Raw genomic sequence first — 14,401 nt, 5'->3', positions numbered from 1 at the left:
TTCCTCTATCTCTCTGTTTTCTGATTATTCTCTCTCTTCTACCCCCCTGGAACACCTCCCCAACAGCTTCCCAAGGGGATGTGTGCTTTCCAAATGACTTGTCTCCCCTCTTACTCTCTCTTTTTTTCTTCCTGACAAAAGCAGCAGTTGTCTTGGCTGAAACAGTAAATAAAATTTCTCCTGGCACACTGGATTTGGAAGAGGTTTGGCGTCAGGCTTTTGGGGCTGTGGCCAGGAGCTGGCACATAGAGGCAGGAGGGAGTGTGAGCCTTTTGGCTGAAACACTGTGGGGCATTTCTGGTGAGAATGGGGACCAGAGTCTGGCATGGAGACTCTGGGGGAGAAGAGCTGTGTGCTATCGCCTTAATCTGTTCCAGAGGTTAGCCCAGGGTATGGCCTCGTTCCTCAGGAGCCCTGCATGACACCATTAGATACCATGTTTGTGGTCCTTCCTGGAAAATGGGCCAATTTATCCTTTAATCTCTCCTTTGATGTGACATTCCTGAAAAATCACAGATTTACTTTTTCCTTCCTCTCTTTGCCGTTTTTAATGCAGACCTTATCCTCTTTGTGCGTATTATTTTAAAATGTTTGAAGGAATTAAGCCATGATTTGAGGGTTCAGAAGAGGTTTTTGCTGCTGTGAACAGCCTGTTCTCTGTGTGGCAAGAGACCTGTGGTGTGCCCGTGGCAGCCTAAGGATTGCCAACAGGTTGATGTGCTCTCCATCTTGTGGCCAAAGAGCAGAAATGCATGAGTTTGAAAAGGATGGGAGAAACCAGGTTGCTTTTATAAATGTGACTGAGGAACTCCCCAGGTTAGTGATTGCTTTCAAGGGAAGGAAGCAAAGAACAGAACTGTTGAACCTCTCTCATTTGTGAATATCTTTAGTTTGTCCTAGCTGGGGCTCAGGGATGTAGCTGGAAGCAGCTACTGTCATCTGCCTGCTCACAGCAGCTCCTTTTCTCTGCACCACAGAGGTTGTGCATGACAGGCTGCTCCTGCTTAGGTAAAACCAGTCAGTAGGAGAGTGCAGCAGACAGCGTTGTGGTATGGCAGCAGCCAGCTCCATACAAGCTGGGTTGTCTCAGGCTGAAGGAGATGGGCAGACTGGGAGCAAAAACTTGCAGGGCACCTGGCTGGCCTTAGTCTGCATGTTTTGGTGCACCTGGAGGTCTGGCTCTTCCTCCTTGTCCCATGGCACCGGGCAGAAAGAGACTGCTGTTGAGCATCTTGCAGACCAGTGCTCTCTCTGCTTCTCCCCAGCGGCACAGAAGAAGCTGATGGCGGCGCAGGCCCAGCTGTCCTCTTCCTCTGCGGTGGGGTCAGCCGAGCCAGCGGTGGAAAGGCGCACCACAGCAACACAGATAACAAGGGAACTGCTGCGGAGCAAAGGCATTGCGGGACTCTACAAGGGCCTGGGAGCCACACTGCTAAGGTAGGATGGCGTGGGCTCGAGCGCAGGGCACTGGTGTTCCCAGTCTTGAACCTAAAGCACCAGCCATCCAGGGAACAAGCCTGCAAAGGAGGTGTTGGCTTCAGGCGGTGTGGGTTTGATTTGGTTTGGTTTTCATGCACAGGTTTTGTGCATTAAAGAAAGGAAGGTCAGGGCAGCGAAGGAGGCTGCCTTTTTGTTCCTGGAAGATTTAATTCTGCTGCTTTCTGTGGAAGGTTTTTGTCTCCCCCATGGTCCATATTTTAACACTGTAGAGAAGTCCTTGTGAGCTAGCAAATCAAAACCATCAGCCTGAGTCTCCAGAGTGTGAAACAGGTTCTGGCCCATGGAGCGTGTTGGATGCAAGGAGCAGTGCCCACCCTGACACTCTTCACCTGGGCTTTCCCAGAGTGACTCTCCTCTAGCTTTAGCAAAGGCAGAGCTAAAGCAACGCCCAGTGGGATGAGGGGCAGGGTGTGAACCTCTTGTAATTAGCAAAAGTGGACAAAATGATTGACCTCTGCATGTGCTGGGGTCTTTGGTTTGAGTGTTGGAAAATCAAGGGGAGGCCATTGACTCTGCAGGGCTGCATGCCTCCTGTGGGCCTGTTGTCCTTTGTGCAGTCAGTTTTGTCCCTGCTGAGTTTTGGCTCCTGTCTGCATTGCAGATCACAGAGCTGGGATATCTGTGTTGCGCTTGTGGCTGTGCTGCCAACGTGATGCTCGCAGCCCTTCTTAGTTTGATGCTTAGTTTATTGGTGTCCTGCTCTGACTTTGCTCATCCTTGTTCTTCTTTCTTCCCCTTTCTCCCTCCCCACCGCAGGGATGTCCCGTTCTCCATTGTGTACTTCCCACTGTTTGCAAACCTGAACAAGCTGGGCCAGAAAGACCCCAATGTCAAGGCTCCGTTCTACGTATCATTCCTCTCCGGATGTGTGGCTGGCAGTACAGCTGCGGTGGCTGTCAATCCTTGCGATGGTGAGTCCTGAGTAGCCTGTGCTGGTGGCCTGGTGCCAAGTGACAGGAGTCAGAGGCCCACGAGTGAGCTGGGTGAGGAGGAGGGTGACTGTGCCAGCCTCTTCGCAGCATGAGCGTGCAGGGAGGTGTACTGTAGGAGGGGAGCTCTGCTGTCTGAGCTGCCTCAGCTCAGATGATGTTTGCTTCAGCTGAGCTCTACCTTTGGCCACAGCTTACAGAAAGTTTTGCAGTACCTGCTAGGTAGGTCAGGAAGAGGGTGTCATTCATTTCAGTCATTCTTCGCAGGAATGGCTGCGAACATGCTCCTGAAAAGGCACGTTTCTGTGTGGAGTGATAGTGTGCAGGCCATTTACGTGCATATGGTCATGGACAACCAGGGGAAGCATTGGATCTGTGTGGGGCCTTTTCTCCTGCTCCACAGCATCTGCCTTAAATACCACCTCAGTTTCTCTGCTGTAAAAAACACCAGAAAGCAACTCCTCCCTCTCCAACATTGCAGACTCTCCAAGTTGTGAAGAAGTGTAAGAGCAGCTTCGTATGTTTTAGATACTTCTTCCAGAAGGAGCTGAGTATTTGAAAATCAGTTCCCACTTTGCAGAAAGATATCTGAATTTGGAGGCGTTTAAAGCTTAAGTCAGCCTTGGAAACCTTGGTCACAGTGAGGGGAGGGGATTGCCATTTGGGTGGCTGTGTTTTTTCTTTTATCCATTTGTAAAGGAATGGGTTTGTTTTTCCCTGTTTTCATAGAATCATAGAATTGTTTAGGTTGGAAAAGACCTTTAAGATCGAGTCCAACCGTCAACCCTGCCCACTAAACCATGTTCTGAAGTGCCTTCTCTACGTGCTTTTTGAATACCTCTAGGGATGGTGACTCAATCACTTCCCTGGGCAGCCTGTTCCAATGTCTGACAACCCTTTCAGTAAAAAAATTTTTCCTAATATCCAACCTAAACCTCCCCTGCTGCAACTTGAGGCCATTTCCTCTCATCCTCTCTCCAGCCACCTGACAGAAGAGACCAGCACCCACCTCGCTACAACCCCCCTTTCAGGTAGTTGAAGAGAGCGATAAAGTCTCCCCTCAGCCTCCTTTTCTCCAGGCTAAACAACCCCAGTTCCCTCAGCCGCTCCTCATAAGACTTGTGCTCCAGGCCCCTCACCAGCTTTGTTGCCCTCCTCTGGACACGCTCCAGCACCTCTTTCTGTAGTGTCTTTCCTGTAGCGAGGGGCCCAAAACCGAACACAGTACTCGAGGTGCGGCCTCACCAGTGCCGAGTACAGGAGGATGATCCCTTCACTGCTCCTGCTGGCCACACTATTTCTGATACAGGCCAGGATGCCGTTGGCCGCCTTGGCCACCTGGGCACACTGCCGGCTCATATTCAGCTGGCTGTCAATCAGCACCCCCAGGTCTTTCTCTGCTGGTCAGCTTTCCAGCCACTCTTCCCCAAGCCTGTAGCGCTGCATGGGGTCATTGTGACCGAAGTGCACGACCCAGCACTTGGCCTTGTTGAACCTCATACAGTCTTGCTGATAAATATATGAAAATGGTCTGTGCTCTTGGTGATCTCATTTTGACTGTGTTTCAAAGATATTACTCTCAGGGTGGCTCTTGCCTGCTGAAGAGCATGCTGCATTCCTAATGCTCACCACTGTCTCTTTTCTCTCTTTCTCTCCAGTGATCAAAACACGGCTGCAGTCCTTGCAGAGAGGTGTGAATGAGGACACCTACTCAGGAATCCTGGACTGCACCAAGTAAGACTCCTCATGAAGCAGGCCACCACATCAGATGTACGGCATCTGCTGCTGCCCGCTGCCAGGCAGTCAGTGCAGCTTCTAGACCCAAGCAGCAGCTTCTCTGTTTCAGGTTCCTGCTGAACCTGTGCTTTTGTCTATCTATCTAAACGGATAGATATATAGATATATGACCAGATTTATATACTGTTCATATATATAGGTACATAAAAAGGAACTTCTTCCTATTTTGAGTAAGGTAAATATAGCATTTATATTCAAATGCTTCTGTCCAAACCCCAACAGTCATAACACTTAAGATTTTATTTCTGCAAAGGGAGGCAATGCTCTGGTTGTCTCTCCCAAGGCCCTGGTGTCTGGAAATCCTACAGGATTAAGTCTCGTATCCCTCCTGGGACCACTCTGAACAGCGGCTGCAGGAACACTGTCTGAGTGGGCTGTCCCCAGTCGCACTCTTCTCTGACGCTTTGCTAAACTGTGGTCTGGCTGCTTCAAAACATGAAGAGAGTCTTGTGTATTGCTTGTGTATTGCTGTTGTAGCCAGAGTCGCTTGCCATCTGGCTGTGTCCCATACTGAGGGTGGAGCTGGCCCCAACTTTTGAACGGGGGGGGACCTATTGATGCAAGCATGGAGTTGTCTTAGCTTGACATCCAGACCCAGGCTCCTGCTCCTGGCCATTCGTAGGAATGGGGCATGTTCCTGCCTGGCTATTCGCAGAGCACATGGGGGATGGTGGACGATCTGCCATGGAGGCAGTGCCAGGTGACAGCGTTTGCCTGGGTTTAGTCTCTGGAGGGAGGCTGAAAGCCAGGGCCTGGCCGAAGGCTCTCCTGGCGAGGTGGAGGGGTGGAATGGACACTTACCTGTCTGTGCTGTTTCTCCCCAGGAAGATCTGGCAGAAGGAAGGGCCTATGGCCTTCCTGAAAGGGGCATACTGCCGAGCCCTGGTCATTGCTCCTCTCTTTGGCATCGCACAAGTTGTCTACTTCATCGGCATCGCGGAGTTCCTGCTGGACATGCTCCCCAAGCACCGAGCCTAGCCCCGGCACGCCTGTGTGTGCCCTCCCGCCCTCTGCAGCGCTGAATTCATCTCCATGTTCATCATCCATGTCAACTGATGTCAGAGCAACAGCACAAAGAGTTCGCGCAGGGATGCCGAGGGGATGTGGTTTCCAGACGAGCAAACACAGGCAGGGGGAGAGTCCCTTTTCTGTCTCGGTCTGGAACCTGCCCCCTCCTGCTCCTTCCACGGACAATACCCAATTATGCATATCTTTTTTCTTTTTTTTTTTTCTTTCCTGATTTTTTTGGTTTTTAAATTGTCATTCTTAAGGACACTGGTAAGCACAGACTGGGCTTGCAGACGCAGAAGTCTCCTCCCAGCCTTGGGGAGGAAGAGGGATGGGAAGGAGATAACCTTGAAGCCTCATCCACCCCAGTCCCCCTCTTTCTTCCTGGAGTTGCCAGCTATCTGAGGAGGAGCTGGAGGGGCAGCTGTGTCCCCTCAGCCCCTCCTTGGCTCTGCTGGCCCTGGGTCAAGAGCAGGCACTACACAAAGAGGATTCATCTCATCGCCACTGGAGGCACGGCGGGCGGGATGCTGGATCTGGCAAGTTTCTTGGCCTGGAAACCTTCACCCCGTCCGTCTCCCTTTCTCAAAAACAAGTTGGACTTAGATGACTTCTTGGAGGTCACAGGAAGGGAAAGGGGTTCACTACTATTGATTTTGTAATCGTTTTTATTTTAAAGCAAAGGGATGTCCCTCCTAACTAGGTGTCACAGGCACAGCCGGGTGAGGTGCAGAGATGAGATGTCTGCTCTGTAGGGAACATGTCTGTGGGATCACATGAATGTCTGAAGGTGCTTCACTGCTTGACTACAGGCAGGGGAGGGAGAGGAACTTGGGATCAAGTTATTTTTGTTCAGGGTTTTTGTTTGTTTGTTTGTTTTTTTAATGCGGGGTTGTGGGGAGGGAAAACCAAACAACAAGAAACCACTTACATTCCTTCAGCCTGCCCACCCTTGGGGTGATAAAGCAGTGGCCGCAGGTGTAGATTAGCTGATTAATTTTATTTTTCTAGCCTGGCCCCAGGTGCGCGAAAGGAGGTGCCTGCTCCGCTTCTGCAGTGCCCAACCTTGGGGGGCCGTGCTAGAAATGCCGCGCCTGTGTGCTCACCTTGCAAGGTGAAAACACAAGGTCTGGTTGTGTTTTGGTGTTTGACTTGGGTGTGTTTGGAGCCAGGTGGTGTTGAAGAGGCAGCGGGTTCCCACACCCCGAGCAAGGAGGCGTTTGCGTGTACATGATTATGGGGTCAGGTCTTCTGGACCACAAAAACTCGTCATCGCACTTGCTTCTGGGGTGGTGATCGTTGTTGGGTGGCAGAGGGCAAATCCACACCTACAACCTGCGCTCTCAAAGGGACACTGCCCCAACTAACGTCACTTGTCAGAGGACTTCCTCATTCAGTACTCTCTTGGGCTGGGTAATTAATTTTAGTTTAAATGATCTTAAGTGTGAGATCTACTGACCCAGCGTGATCTTCTCCATTATTTATTCCATTTGGTGCAATTCACCCAACTTTGGTGTTTAAATTAAACTGGTCGTATTAACTTTGCATTCCTTCTTCTTTTCGCTTTATTCTCCACACGCTTGCTTGGTGTTTGTGTTTCAAATGTATATTTAAATTAATTAAAAAAAAAAATCCCTGTTTTTAATGTTTAAAAGAAAACCACCTCTGTTTCAACATTCTTGGGTTAGTTTTTTGCAAAACCTGTATGTTGGGGGTCTTCTTCCTTGATGCGTCCTTTTTCACTTCGAAAAAGTTGTTCTGTGGCTGAGTTGTTACGTGTCACTTTGCACATGTGAATAATTTTCTTTTTTTTTCTTAATGACTTATCCATGTATCTGGGAAGGAATCTGTGTGAAGATGGTGATAGATGTCTGTGCTTTGTGTAGTGCTGTGATGCTGCTCTTGCTCTGGATTTCCCTTGGGTGGATTAAAAGAGAGATTTTTTCTTTTTTTTTTTTTTTGTAAGGTGCCCTGTTCGTTGCTGCTTTGTGATTTACAAGGAGGGTCCCCAAAAGAAACCTTGCTGATAAGAGTAGTGGGGTTTCTGCTTGCCCTTCTGCCTGCAAGGGTTGCCCCCTGAAGCTGGGGGACTGGCGGCTGCAGGGGGGTGCGTGGGGTGCAGGTTTGTATTGTGGGGTTGTGTTTGGAGGAAAATTTGGTGCAGTGAAGGGCTGAGGTTCAGGGAAAGGTCTCCTTGTCATTTTGGATGCTTCAAAAAACCTTGTTGTAAAACTGACTTTTCCTCCTGGAATCTCCAGCTCTTCTTCCACCACGTTGGAGCTGGTGACCTGAATGGGGCTGATTTTTAGCTGCTTGGACATGTCCCTGAGTCAGGAGGACCTGGGGAGGTGGCAGGAGATAGTGACTGTGGCCCCGCAGGAGCCCCCCAGGCAGGCAGGGTGCCACTGGCCAAAAAAAGAAGAGTTTAAAATGGGAGAATTCCCATCAACTTAATCCCTGATTAACAGAAACCTCTAAGCAGTGATTGCACTATTGAGGAATAAAAGTAAATAAATACACTCGGAGACCCACACCTCTGCTTCCCTCCCTGGCGATGTCACTTGTCCCCAGGGCATGCGACAACAGCCAGTGTGGGGTCAACTCCTCATGTGTCCTACCTGGTCCCTCAGGCATAGGGTCCTCTGCTGACCCCAGGCTCTTTTCTGTCGTACCTTGTCCCACGTGTCAGTCCTGTCCCTTGCTCCTGCCCTGACTATGGCTCTTGTGGCTCCAGTTTATTTGGGTTTTGTGGTGTTTACTGCCCTTAAATACATTTTGGTGGAGGTGCTGTATGCCCCTGCCACGGGTTCCAGCAGGTGGGTCGGATTTGGCTGGTGGAATTTCCTGGAACGCAAAGAGGAAATTTCCTAAAGCCCTGGGGGAAAATTCTTACAAAGCAAAAGGGAAATTTCCTGGAAACCAGTAGGGGAGTTCCTGGAAAGCAAAGAGAAACCATCCTAGAAAGCTACAGTAAAATATTGTGGAAAATGCAAGACAATGTAGGAATTTCCTTGAGAGCACTAGGGGGAAATATTCTGGAAAGCTGTAGAAAGCAATGGGGGAACTTCCTAGAAGGCCATAGGGAGGATAACCTAGAAATCAAAGGAGGAAAGTTCCTAGAAAGCAAAGAGGAAATGTCCTCAAATACCAGCAAAAAGCTGATATTTGAGGAAATTTTTTAAAAAAAAGCTTTTTTGCTGAAAAGCAAAAGTGACACTTCTTAAGAAAGTAACAGTGATATTTCTTAGAGGGGAAACTGCTCAGAAAGCAAAGGAGGAATTGTTGGAAATCAAAAGGGAAATTTCCTGGACAGGGAGAATGGGATTTCTTGGGGAAATAGTTTTGTACTTCCCAGGGAGCAACAGTCATGGGGAAGGTTCCTGGAAAGCCACAGAAGTCCTCTAAGCAGAGAGAAGATTCCTAGAAAGCAATGGAGGACTCTAGAAAGTAACAAGGAAATTTCCCAGGAAGCAAGGGAGGAAGCAATGGGAGGGAAATAGCCTGCAAAGGGACAGAGAAATTTCCTCGAAAGCAATAGGGTGATTTCTTAGGAAGGAAGGGGGAAATTTCTTAGAAAACAAAGGGCAATGTCCGGGAAAACCATGCAGGAGTTCCTAGTAAGCAGTAGGGAGAAGTTCCTGGAGAGAAGGGGAAATTCCCTCAAAAGTAAGAAATGTAGGGGAGAAGAGGGCAAAATCCCGTGCTTCAGCCCCGACGGCCACCACTCTTGTCCTTGGGTAATAAACTTGTAAAACTCCTGCAAATCTCGGAGTGGTTTGGTTTGGTTTACTGCTCCCCACAGAGCTTAAAGGGGCTCAAGGAAGAGCAACGCGGATGAGCGCATGCTTGGGCTGGGTGTGACCTGCCTAATATCATGGTTATTTGCTAATTTTCCTCTAATCTAATGCAAAAAACTACATAACCTGCACTGCAGTGGTCCGAAGCCCAGGCTGACCATTTTCTATCACGGCCAGCTGTGCCTGGGCCCCATGTTACTGGAAACCAGCTGTAGCCCCAGCCTGGCCCTGCTTCCCATTTCTGGGGGAGGGGGATGGGCTGCCGCTGTGCACCACCCACTGGGACCTGGCTCCCACCTCTGCCCGCTCCCCCTCTCGCTTTTGGGGCCTGGCATGGCTGGTGGGGACCCCCACAGGGTTCATCCCTTTGCAAGGGTGATGCCGGCCCTGAAATGCACGTGTGGGGCTGATGCACGACCCCAGGGTTGATTTTCCTCCTTTTTTTCTCCTTCTTTTTTTTTGCATGAAACTGCGGTGCCACCATGCTGGCCAGCAGCGCCGGCGATGCTAGTGATGCCCATTTAGCATCCCAAGCGGTCCCCAGATTCCATCGCGGCAGCTGCGAGGCACCAAAACTGCCTCCCAGCAGGTCCCGGCCCCTCTCCTGCCGCAGCCAAGGGCGATGGGGTGCTCCGCCACCCACCTCTGCGGAAGTTGGACCTGAGGAGCCGAGAGTGGGCACGGTGCCGGGAGCAGTGCCAGGCCCACAGGAGCACCCCACCTTTACGGGAAAAGGGAGAGCCGGGAAAACTGGCTCCCGGAGGCGGGGAGCGAGGCCAGCGCCCACTGCCCTCCTGGGTTTTGCTCTTATTTTTTTCATCTTGTCATAGCACGTCCTTAGCGTGGAAACCAAGGCAGCTTGAAGGAAGAAGGATTAAAATAAATATAAGAGATAAATAAGGCAGGGGCGGGAGTTTCCAGCCCTGAGGCCGAGCCCCGCCTGCCTGGGCTGTGCCACCCGTGCACCCCGGAAAGCCCCGGCGGTGGCGGCGGCGGGTGCGGCTGCTTTCGGGCCCAGCCCGAGCGTTTCGGGGTGCCCCGGCCGCCCCCCTGCGCCTTTGCTCATCTGCGGTGCTTAATTTCGGGGTGCAGCTGTCCCGCACCAGCACTTTTGGGGGCCACAACAGCCCACCGGGAGCAACCCCAGCGCGGGGTCACAGGCGTTTTGCCCCCCCCCCCCCCCCCGACTGGGGTCCTGATCCTGCCCGTCGCCCACCAAGGTCTGCGTCCCACGCCGGTGCAGGGCAAGGCGGAAGTCTAGATTATTATTAATTAGTGTTAATGTGGGGAGGGAGTTGCGCAGGGCTCCGCGGCCAGCATCCCCCCCCGGGGGGAGGGTGCCCCAGGCTGGGGCCAGAGCATCCCCTCCTCCGCCCCCGCGGGTGCATCACCGGGGACCGGTGCGTGTGACACCCCACCCCCCCCCCGCGGCGGGGGGCGGCCCCCGGCGACGCTTTCATTTTCGGAAGTGTCACGTGGTTTCCAGGAAAGCGGGAGCGGGTGGCGGGGCCGAATAAAAGGGCCGGGCGGGAGGCGGCCGCGCCCCGAGCCGAGGTGACCCCCCCCTGCCCCGGCACGGGCTCTGCGGGACCGGACGGCACCATGGCAGCGCTGCAGAGCGAGGGGTAAGCATCCCTCCCCCCGGGCCCTCCCCGGGTCGCCGGCCCCGGGTGTCCCCGTCCCCCGCCCGCCGGCCCCGGGTGTCCCCGTCCCCCGCCCGCCCCCGGTGACGGCCCCGTTCCCGCAGGGAGGCCCAGAAGCTGCGGTTCGGGCCCTGGCTGGTGAGCGCCATCAGCAGCGGGATCTACCAGGGGCTGCGCTGGACAGACCCGGCCCGCAGCAAGTTCCGCGTCCCCTGGAAGCACAACGCCAGGAAGGACGTCACCAGCGGCGACCTGGAGGTCTTCAAGGTGGGGGGGCGGGGGTGACCGGGGGGAGCTTCGCACCTTCGGGGGGGGGGGCTGGAGGGGACGCGCGGCAGCCTCGGGGTCTTTGTCAAGGTGGGGGGGATGGGGGCGACCGGGAGCGAGCTCAAGGTATTCCAGGTAGGTGGGATGTGAGGGGACGGGGGGGGGAGAGCAGGCATCCCTGAAACCTCCACGCTCATGGAGCCAGGGTCCCCATGCTCACCCCCGTCCCCTCCCCCCCTAACCCCCCAGGCCTGGGCGCAGGCGAGTGGGCGGTATGAGGGGTGCCCCGAGGACCCGGCCAAGTGGAAGACCAACTTCCGCTGCGCCCTGAGGAGCACCCGCATGTTCAGGTTGGTGGACGACCGCTCCACGAGTGGTGACGACCCGCACAAGGTCTTTGCCATCGCCCCAGGTGAGCCTGGCCCCGGGGGGGGCTGTGTCGGGGGTAGGAGCGGGGTGGGCGATCTCAGGGCACCCCACTCACGCCGCTCTCCTTCCAGCCGCCCTCTGGCGTGGTGAGGAGGGAGATTTCGGCAGCCCTGACCCTGCGGTGGACCAGCAGCCGCTGCACCAGCAGCCACAGGTAACGGGGTGGGCATGGTGGCCTGGGGGAGAACCCGCTGCTGCCACTCAGGCATTGCACCCCCATGTCCTTGGGGTGCTCCTGAGCTGGAGCCCAGCACCCGGCTGAAATGTGGGGCAGGGGAAGGCTGGGCCCCCCCATCCACAGTAGTAAGACCCCATCCCGCTTCCCTTCAAAGCTGGAGCTAAACCCCCAAGACGTGGCCCCAGAAATCGCTCCCCCAGGTAGGTGCTGGTTCCCCAATTTTTTCTTTGGGGGGGGACACCCCAGTAGGCTCAGCTGGGGCTGGTTTTGGGGTTGTGAGACCTCCCACCTGCTGTGCCCCCTGTCAGGCAGCACTGACCCTGCACAGCCCCCGACGCTGGATGACCTGGAGGCCCTGCAGTGGGTGCTGAAGCTGTGCGACATCTCCCCCCGTGACCTTGACCACCCAACCCCATCGTGGGGGACTGCAGGTGAGACCGACCCCACTCATGGGGCGCGGGGTGGGGAGTGACCCCATGGGTGGGTGACCCTAGCCCCTTCCCACCGGTGATTTCTCTGCAGGGGATGCTCCTCACCAGGACACGCTGCTTCAGCCTCACCCAGACCCCAACCAAAACAACTGCCTCCCCCTGCCGCCATTACAGCAATGGGTGCCTGCAGCGGAGCAGCCCCCCTTGGGTGCCTACAGCCCCACAGACCCCATGCTGCTGGAGGAGCCAGGTGGGTGCTGTGGGGCAGGCTCCAGCCCTGCGCATGGGACCGCCATAATGGGGCGGGAAGAGGACGGGGTGCTGCCACACGCACCCCATACTGAAGCAACCCCTCCCACCCTGCTGCACCCCCAAATCGCGATGCTGACGCTGCCCGTCTCCTGCCGCAGGGGCCATGCCACTGCCGTGCCACCCACCAGACATCACAGTTCCTGGGCTGTCCCCAGGGGAGGCGATGCTCTTCGCCCCCGCCACCAGCCCTGTGCCGCTGCCACCGCCACCGCAGGATAACACAGGTGAGGGTTATTAATTAATAGCTACAACTAATTATTATAATTTTTAATAATAAATACTATAGTGTAACTATTAATAGTTATTAATGCCCAGGGAGACATTTTGGGGATGGGGGGCATTTGGGTTTGGGGGGATGCAGCTGCTGATCACTGCCTGGTACAGATGGCATCATCCCCATCCTGGACATCAGCATCTACTACCGGGGGAAGCTTTTCCACCAGGAGGAGGTGGGGGGCAGCCAGTGCCTGCTGGCGTACCATTCGTCTGACCCAGCGGTGGTCCTGCGCCCCGGGCGCCTGGTGCACTTCCCCAGCCCCACAGAGCTGGCTGACAGTAAGCAGCGGCGTTTCACCGAGGAGCTGCTGGGCAACGCAGGGCTGCAGCTGGAGCAACGTGCCTGCAAGCTCTTTGCCACCCGCCTGAAGAAGTGCAAGGTCTTCTGGGCGCTGTCTCAGCAGCTTGAGGGTGTCGGGGACCCCCCACGCAACCTGCTCTGCCGGGACCAGGAAACCCCCATCTTTGACTTCAATGAGTTTTGCACAGGTGGGCAGTGGCAATCCCCCTCCATCCTGGTTTTGGAGCTTGTGAGAACCAGCTCCAGGATGTCACAAGCATCTGAAACCTCCCAGCCCCTCTGTGTCATCTGGGCTCACCCCAAAACTGAGCCCTGTCTCCTCGTGCAGAGCTGAGGGACTTCCGCAACGGCCAAAGGCAGCGGTCCCCTGACTTCACCATCTACCTCTGCTTCGGGCAGTCGTTCTCCAAGGCCAGGCCCAAGGAGTCCAAGCTCATCCTGGTCAAGGTACAGGGGCCAACACCCACCACTGCTGCCCAGGGAGGGGGAGACTCCTGGGGGCCAGGGGAGATGGGGCTCTGGGTGCCTGAGGAGGGGGACCCTCGGGGGCTGGGGGAGATGAGGGTTCCTTGGTGTCTGGGGGTGGGGACTCTCAGGGTCTGGGGGAGATGGGGGTCTGAGTAGCTGGGGGGGGCAGACCCTCAGGGTCCGGGGGAGAGGGAGAGTCTGGGTGCCTGAGGAGGTGGGCCCTCAGGGGCTGGGGGAGATGGGAGACTATGTGCCCAGGGAAGGGAAGCCTTGGGGAACAAGGGAAATATGGGGGGGGCTGGTGCCTGGGAAGGAGACCCTTGGGGGCTGGGCAGGATGGGGTGGGAGGCAGCTGCCCAGGGATGGGGACCCTCAGGGTCTGGGGGAGCTATAGGGTGCCCCGCACACCTCCTTTGTCAGCTCCAGGAGCACAGGGCCATGCAGGGCATTGCAGCCACATCAGGCAGCTGCCCCTAACCCTGCCCATAACCCTGACGGTTTGCTGCCGCAGCTGGTGCCCAAGTTCTGCGAGTACTGGTATGAGCAGGTGCTGCGGGAGGGAGCCTCCTCTCTCGACAGCGGCACCGTCAGCTTGCAGCTCTCCGACTCCTTCAGCCTCTTCGAGCTCATTGAGCAGTGCAACATGCAGATAGACTGACTCCCACCCACCCCGCTCCCCGTGGACCCCCGGGACGGGCACCTGCCGGCGGGGGACCACTGGGCATCGGAGGCCGTGCAAACTGGCATCCCCCCAGGAATGCTGTGGCGGAATACCTATGGTGGGGATCTTTCGTCCTCCACTTTCCCCTCCCCCAGCAAGGACAGCTTCACTAGCTGGTCCCAGAGCTGACAAGTTGCTTTTCCCCTCTGTCAGATGCTAATGTATACGTTTGTGGAGTGTGGTCATTTACAGATTTATTTTCTTAAGTTTTGTAAGTTTAAATATATATGTATGGAAAGGTGCTTCCTGCTTGCTGATGTTGCCTGGACATCTGCCCACACTATCAGTCTGAGACTTTCACCCCCCTGCCATCCCCCAACACCGTGGGGGTCCGTGGCCAGCCT

At 54.9% G+C, this 14,401-nt stretch overlaps 2 protein-coding genes across 4 annotated transcripts in view; both read left to right on the top strand.

Annotated features, from left to right (window-relative positions):
* The window catches only part of SLC25A22 (solute carrier family 25 member 22), a 55,302-nt gene extending 46,234 nt beyond the window's left edge, over positions 1-9,068 (top strand). For both annotated transcript variants that reach the window (XM_075047841.1, XM_075047842.1), the window contains exons 7-10: positions 1,266-1,437; positions 2,257-2,411; positions 4,088-4,163; positions 5,051-9,068. In XM_075047841.1, the coding sequence (XP_074903942.1) occupies positions 1,266-1,437; positions 2,257-2,411; positions 4,088-4,163; positions 5,051-5,204 (557 nt within the window). In that variant the 3' untranslated portion in view covers positions 5,205-9,068. The remainder of the gene's footprint in view (positions 1-1,265; positions 1,438-2,256; positions 2,412-4,087; positions 4,164-5,050) is intronic.
* Positions 9,069-10,522: 1,454 nt separating this feature from the next.
* On the top strand, positions 10,523-14,299 carry IRF7 (interferon regulatory factor 7). 2 transcript variants are annotated; one of them, XM_075047840.1, is made up of 11 exons: positions 10,523-10,656; positions 10,779-10,941; positions 11,191-11,353; positions 11,442-11,524; positions 11,703-11,748; positions 11,857-11,979; positions 12,071-12,229; positions 12,390-12,515; positions 12,676-13,056; positions 13,197-13,315; positions 13,848-14,299. In XM_075047840.1, the coding sequence occupies exons 1-11, from the start codon at positions 10,634-10,636 to the stop codon at positions 13,992-13,994; spliced, it is 1,533 nt and encodes a 510-aa protein (XP_074903941.1). In that variant the 5' UTR covers positions 10,523-10,633; the 3' UTR covers positions 13,995-14,299. The 2 variants fall into 2 exon arrangements, with proteins under 2 accessions (XP_074903941.1, XP_074903940.1); XM_075047839.1 differs by lacking the exon at positions 13,848-14,299 and having other exon boundaries at positions 13,197-13,841.
* Positions 14,300-14,401: the final 102 nt, after the last annotated feature.

This window comes from Buteo buteo, chromosome 16 (assembly GCF_964188355.1).
Source record: "Buteo buteo chromosome 16, bButBut1.hap1.1, whole genome shotgun sequence".
Taxonomy (NCBI): Eukaryota; Metazoa; Chordata; class Aves; order Accipitriformes; family Accipitridae; genus Buteo; species Buteo buteo.
This window is presented reverse-complemented; position numbering and strand designations above follow the sequence as displayed.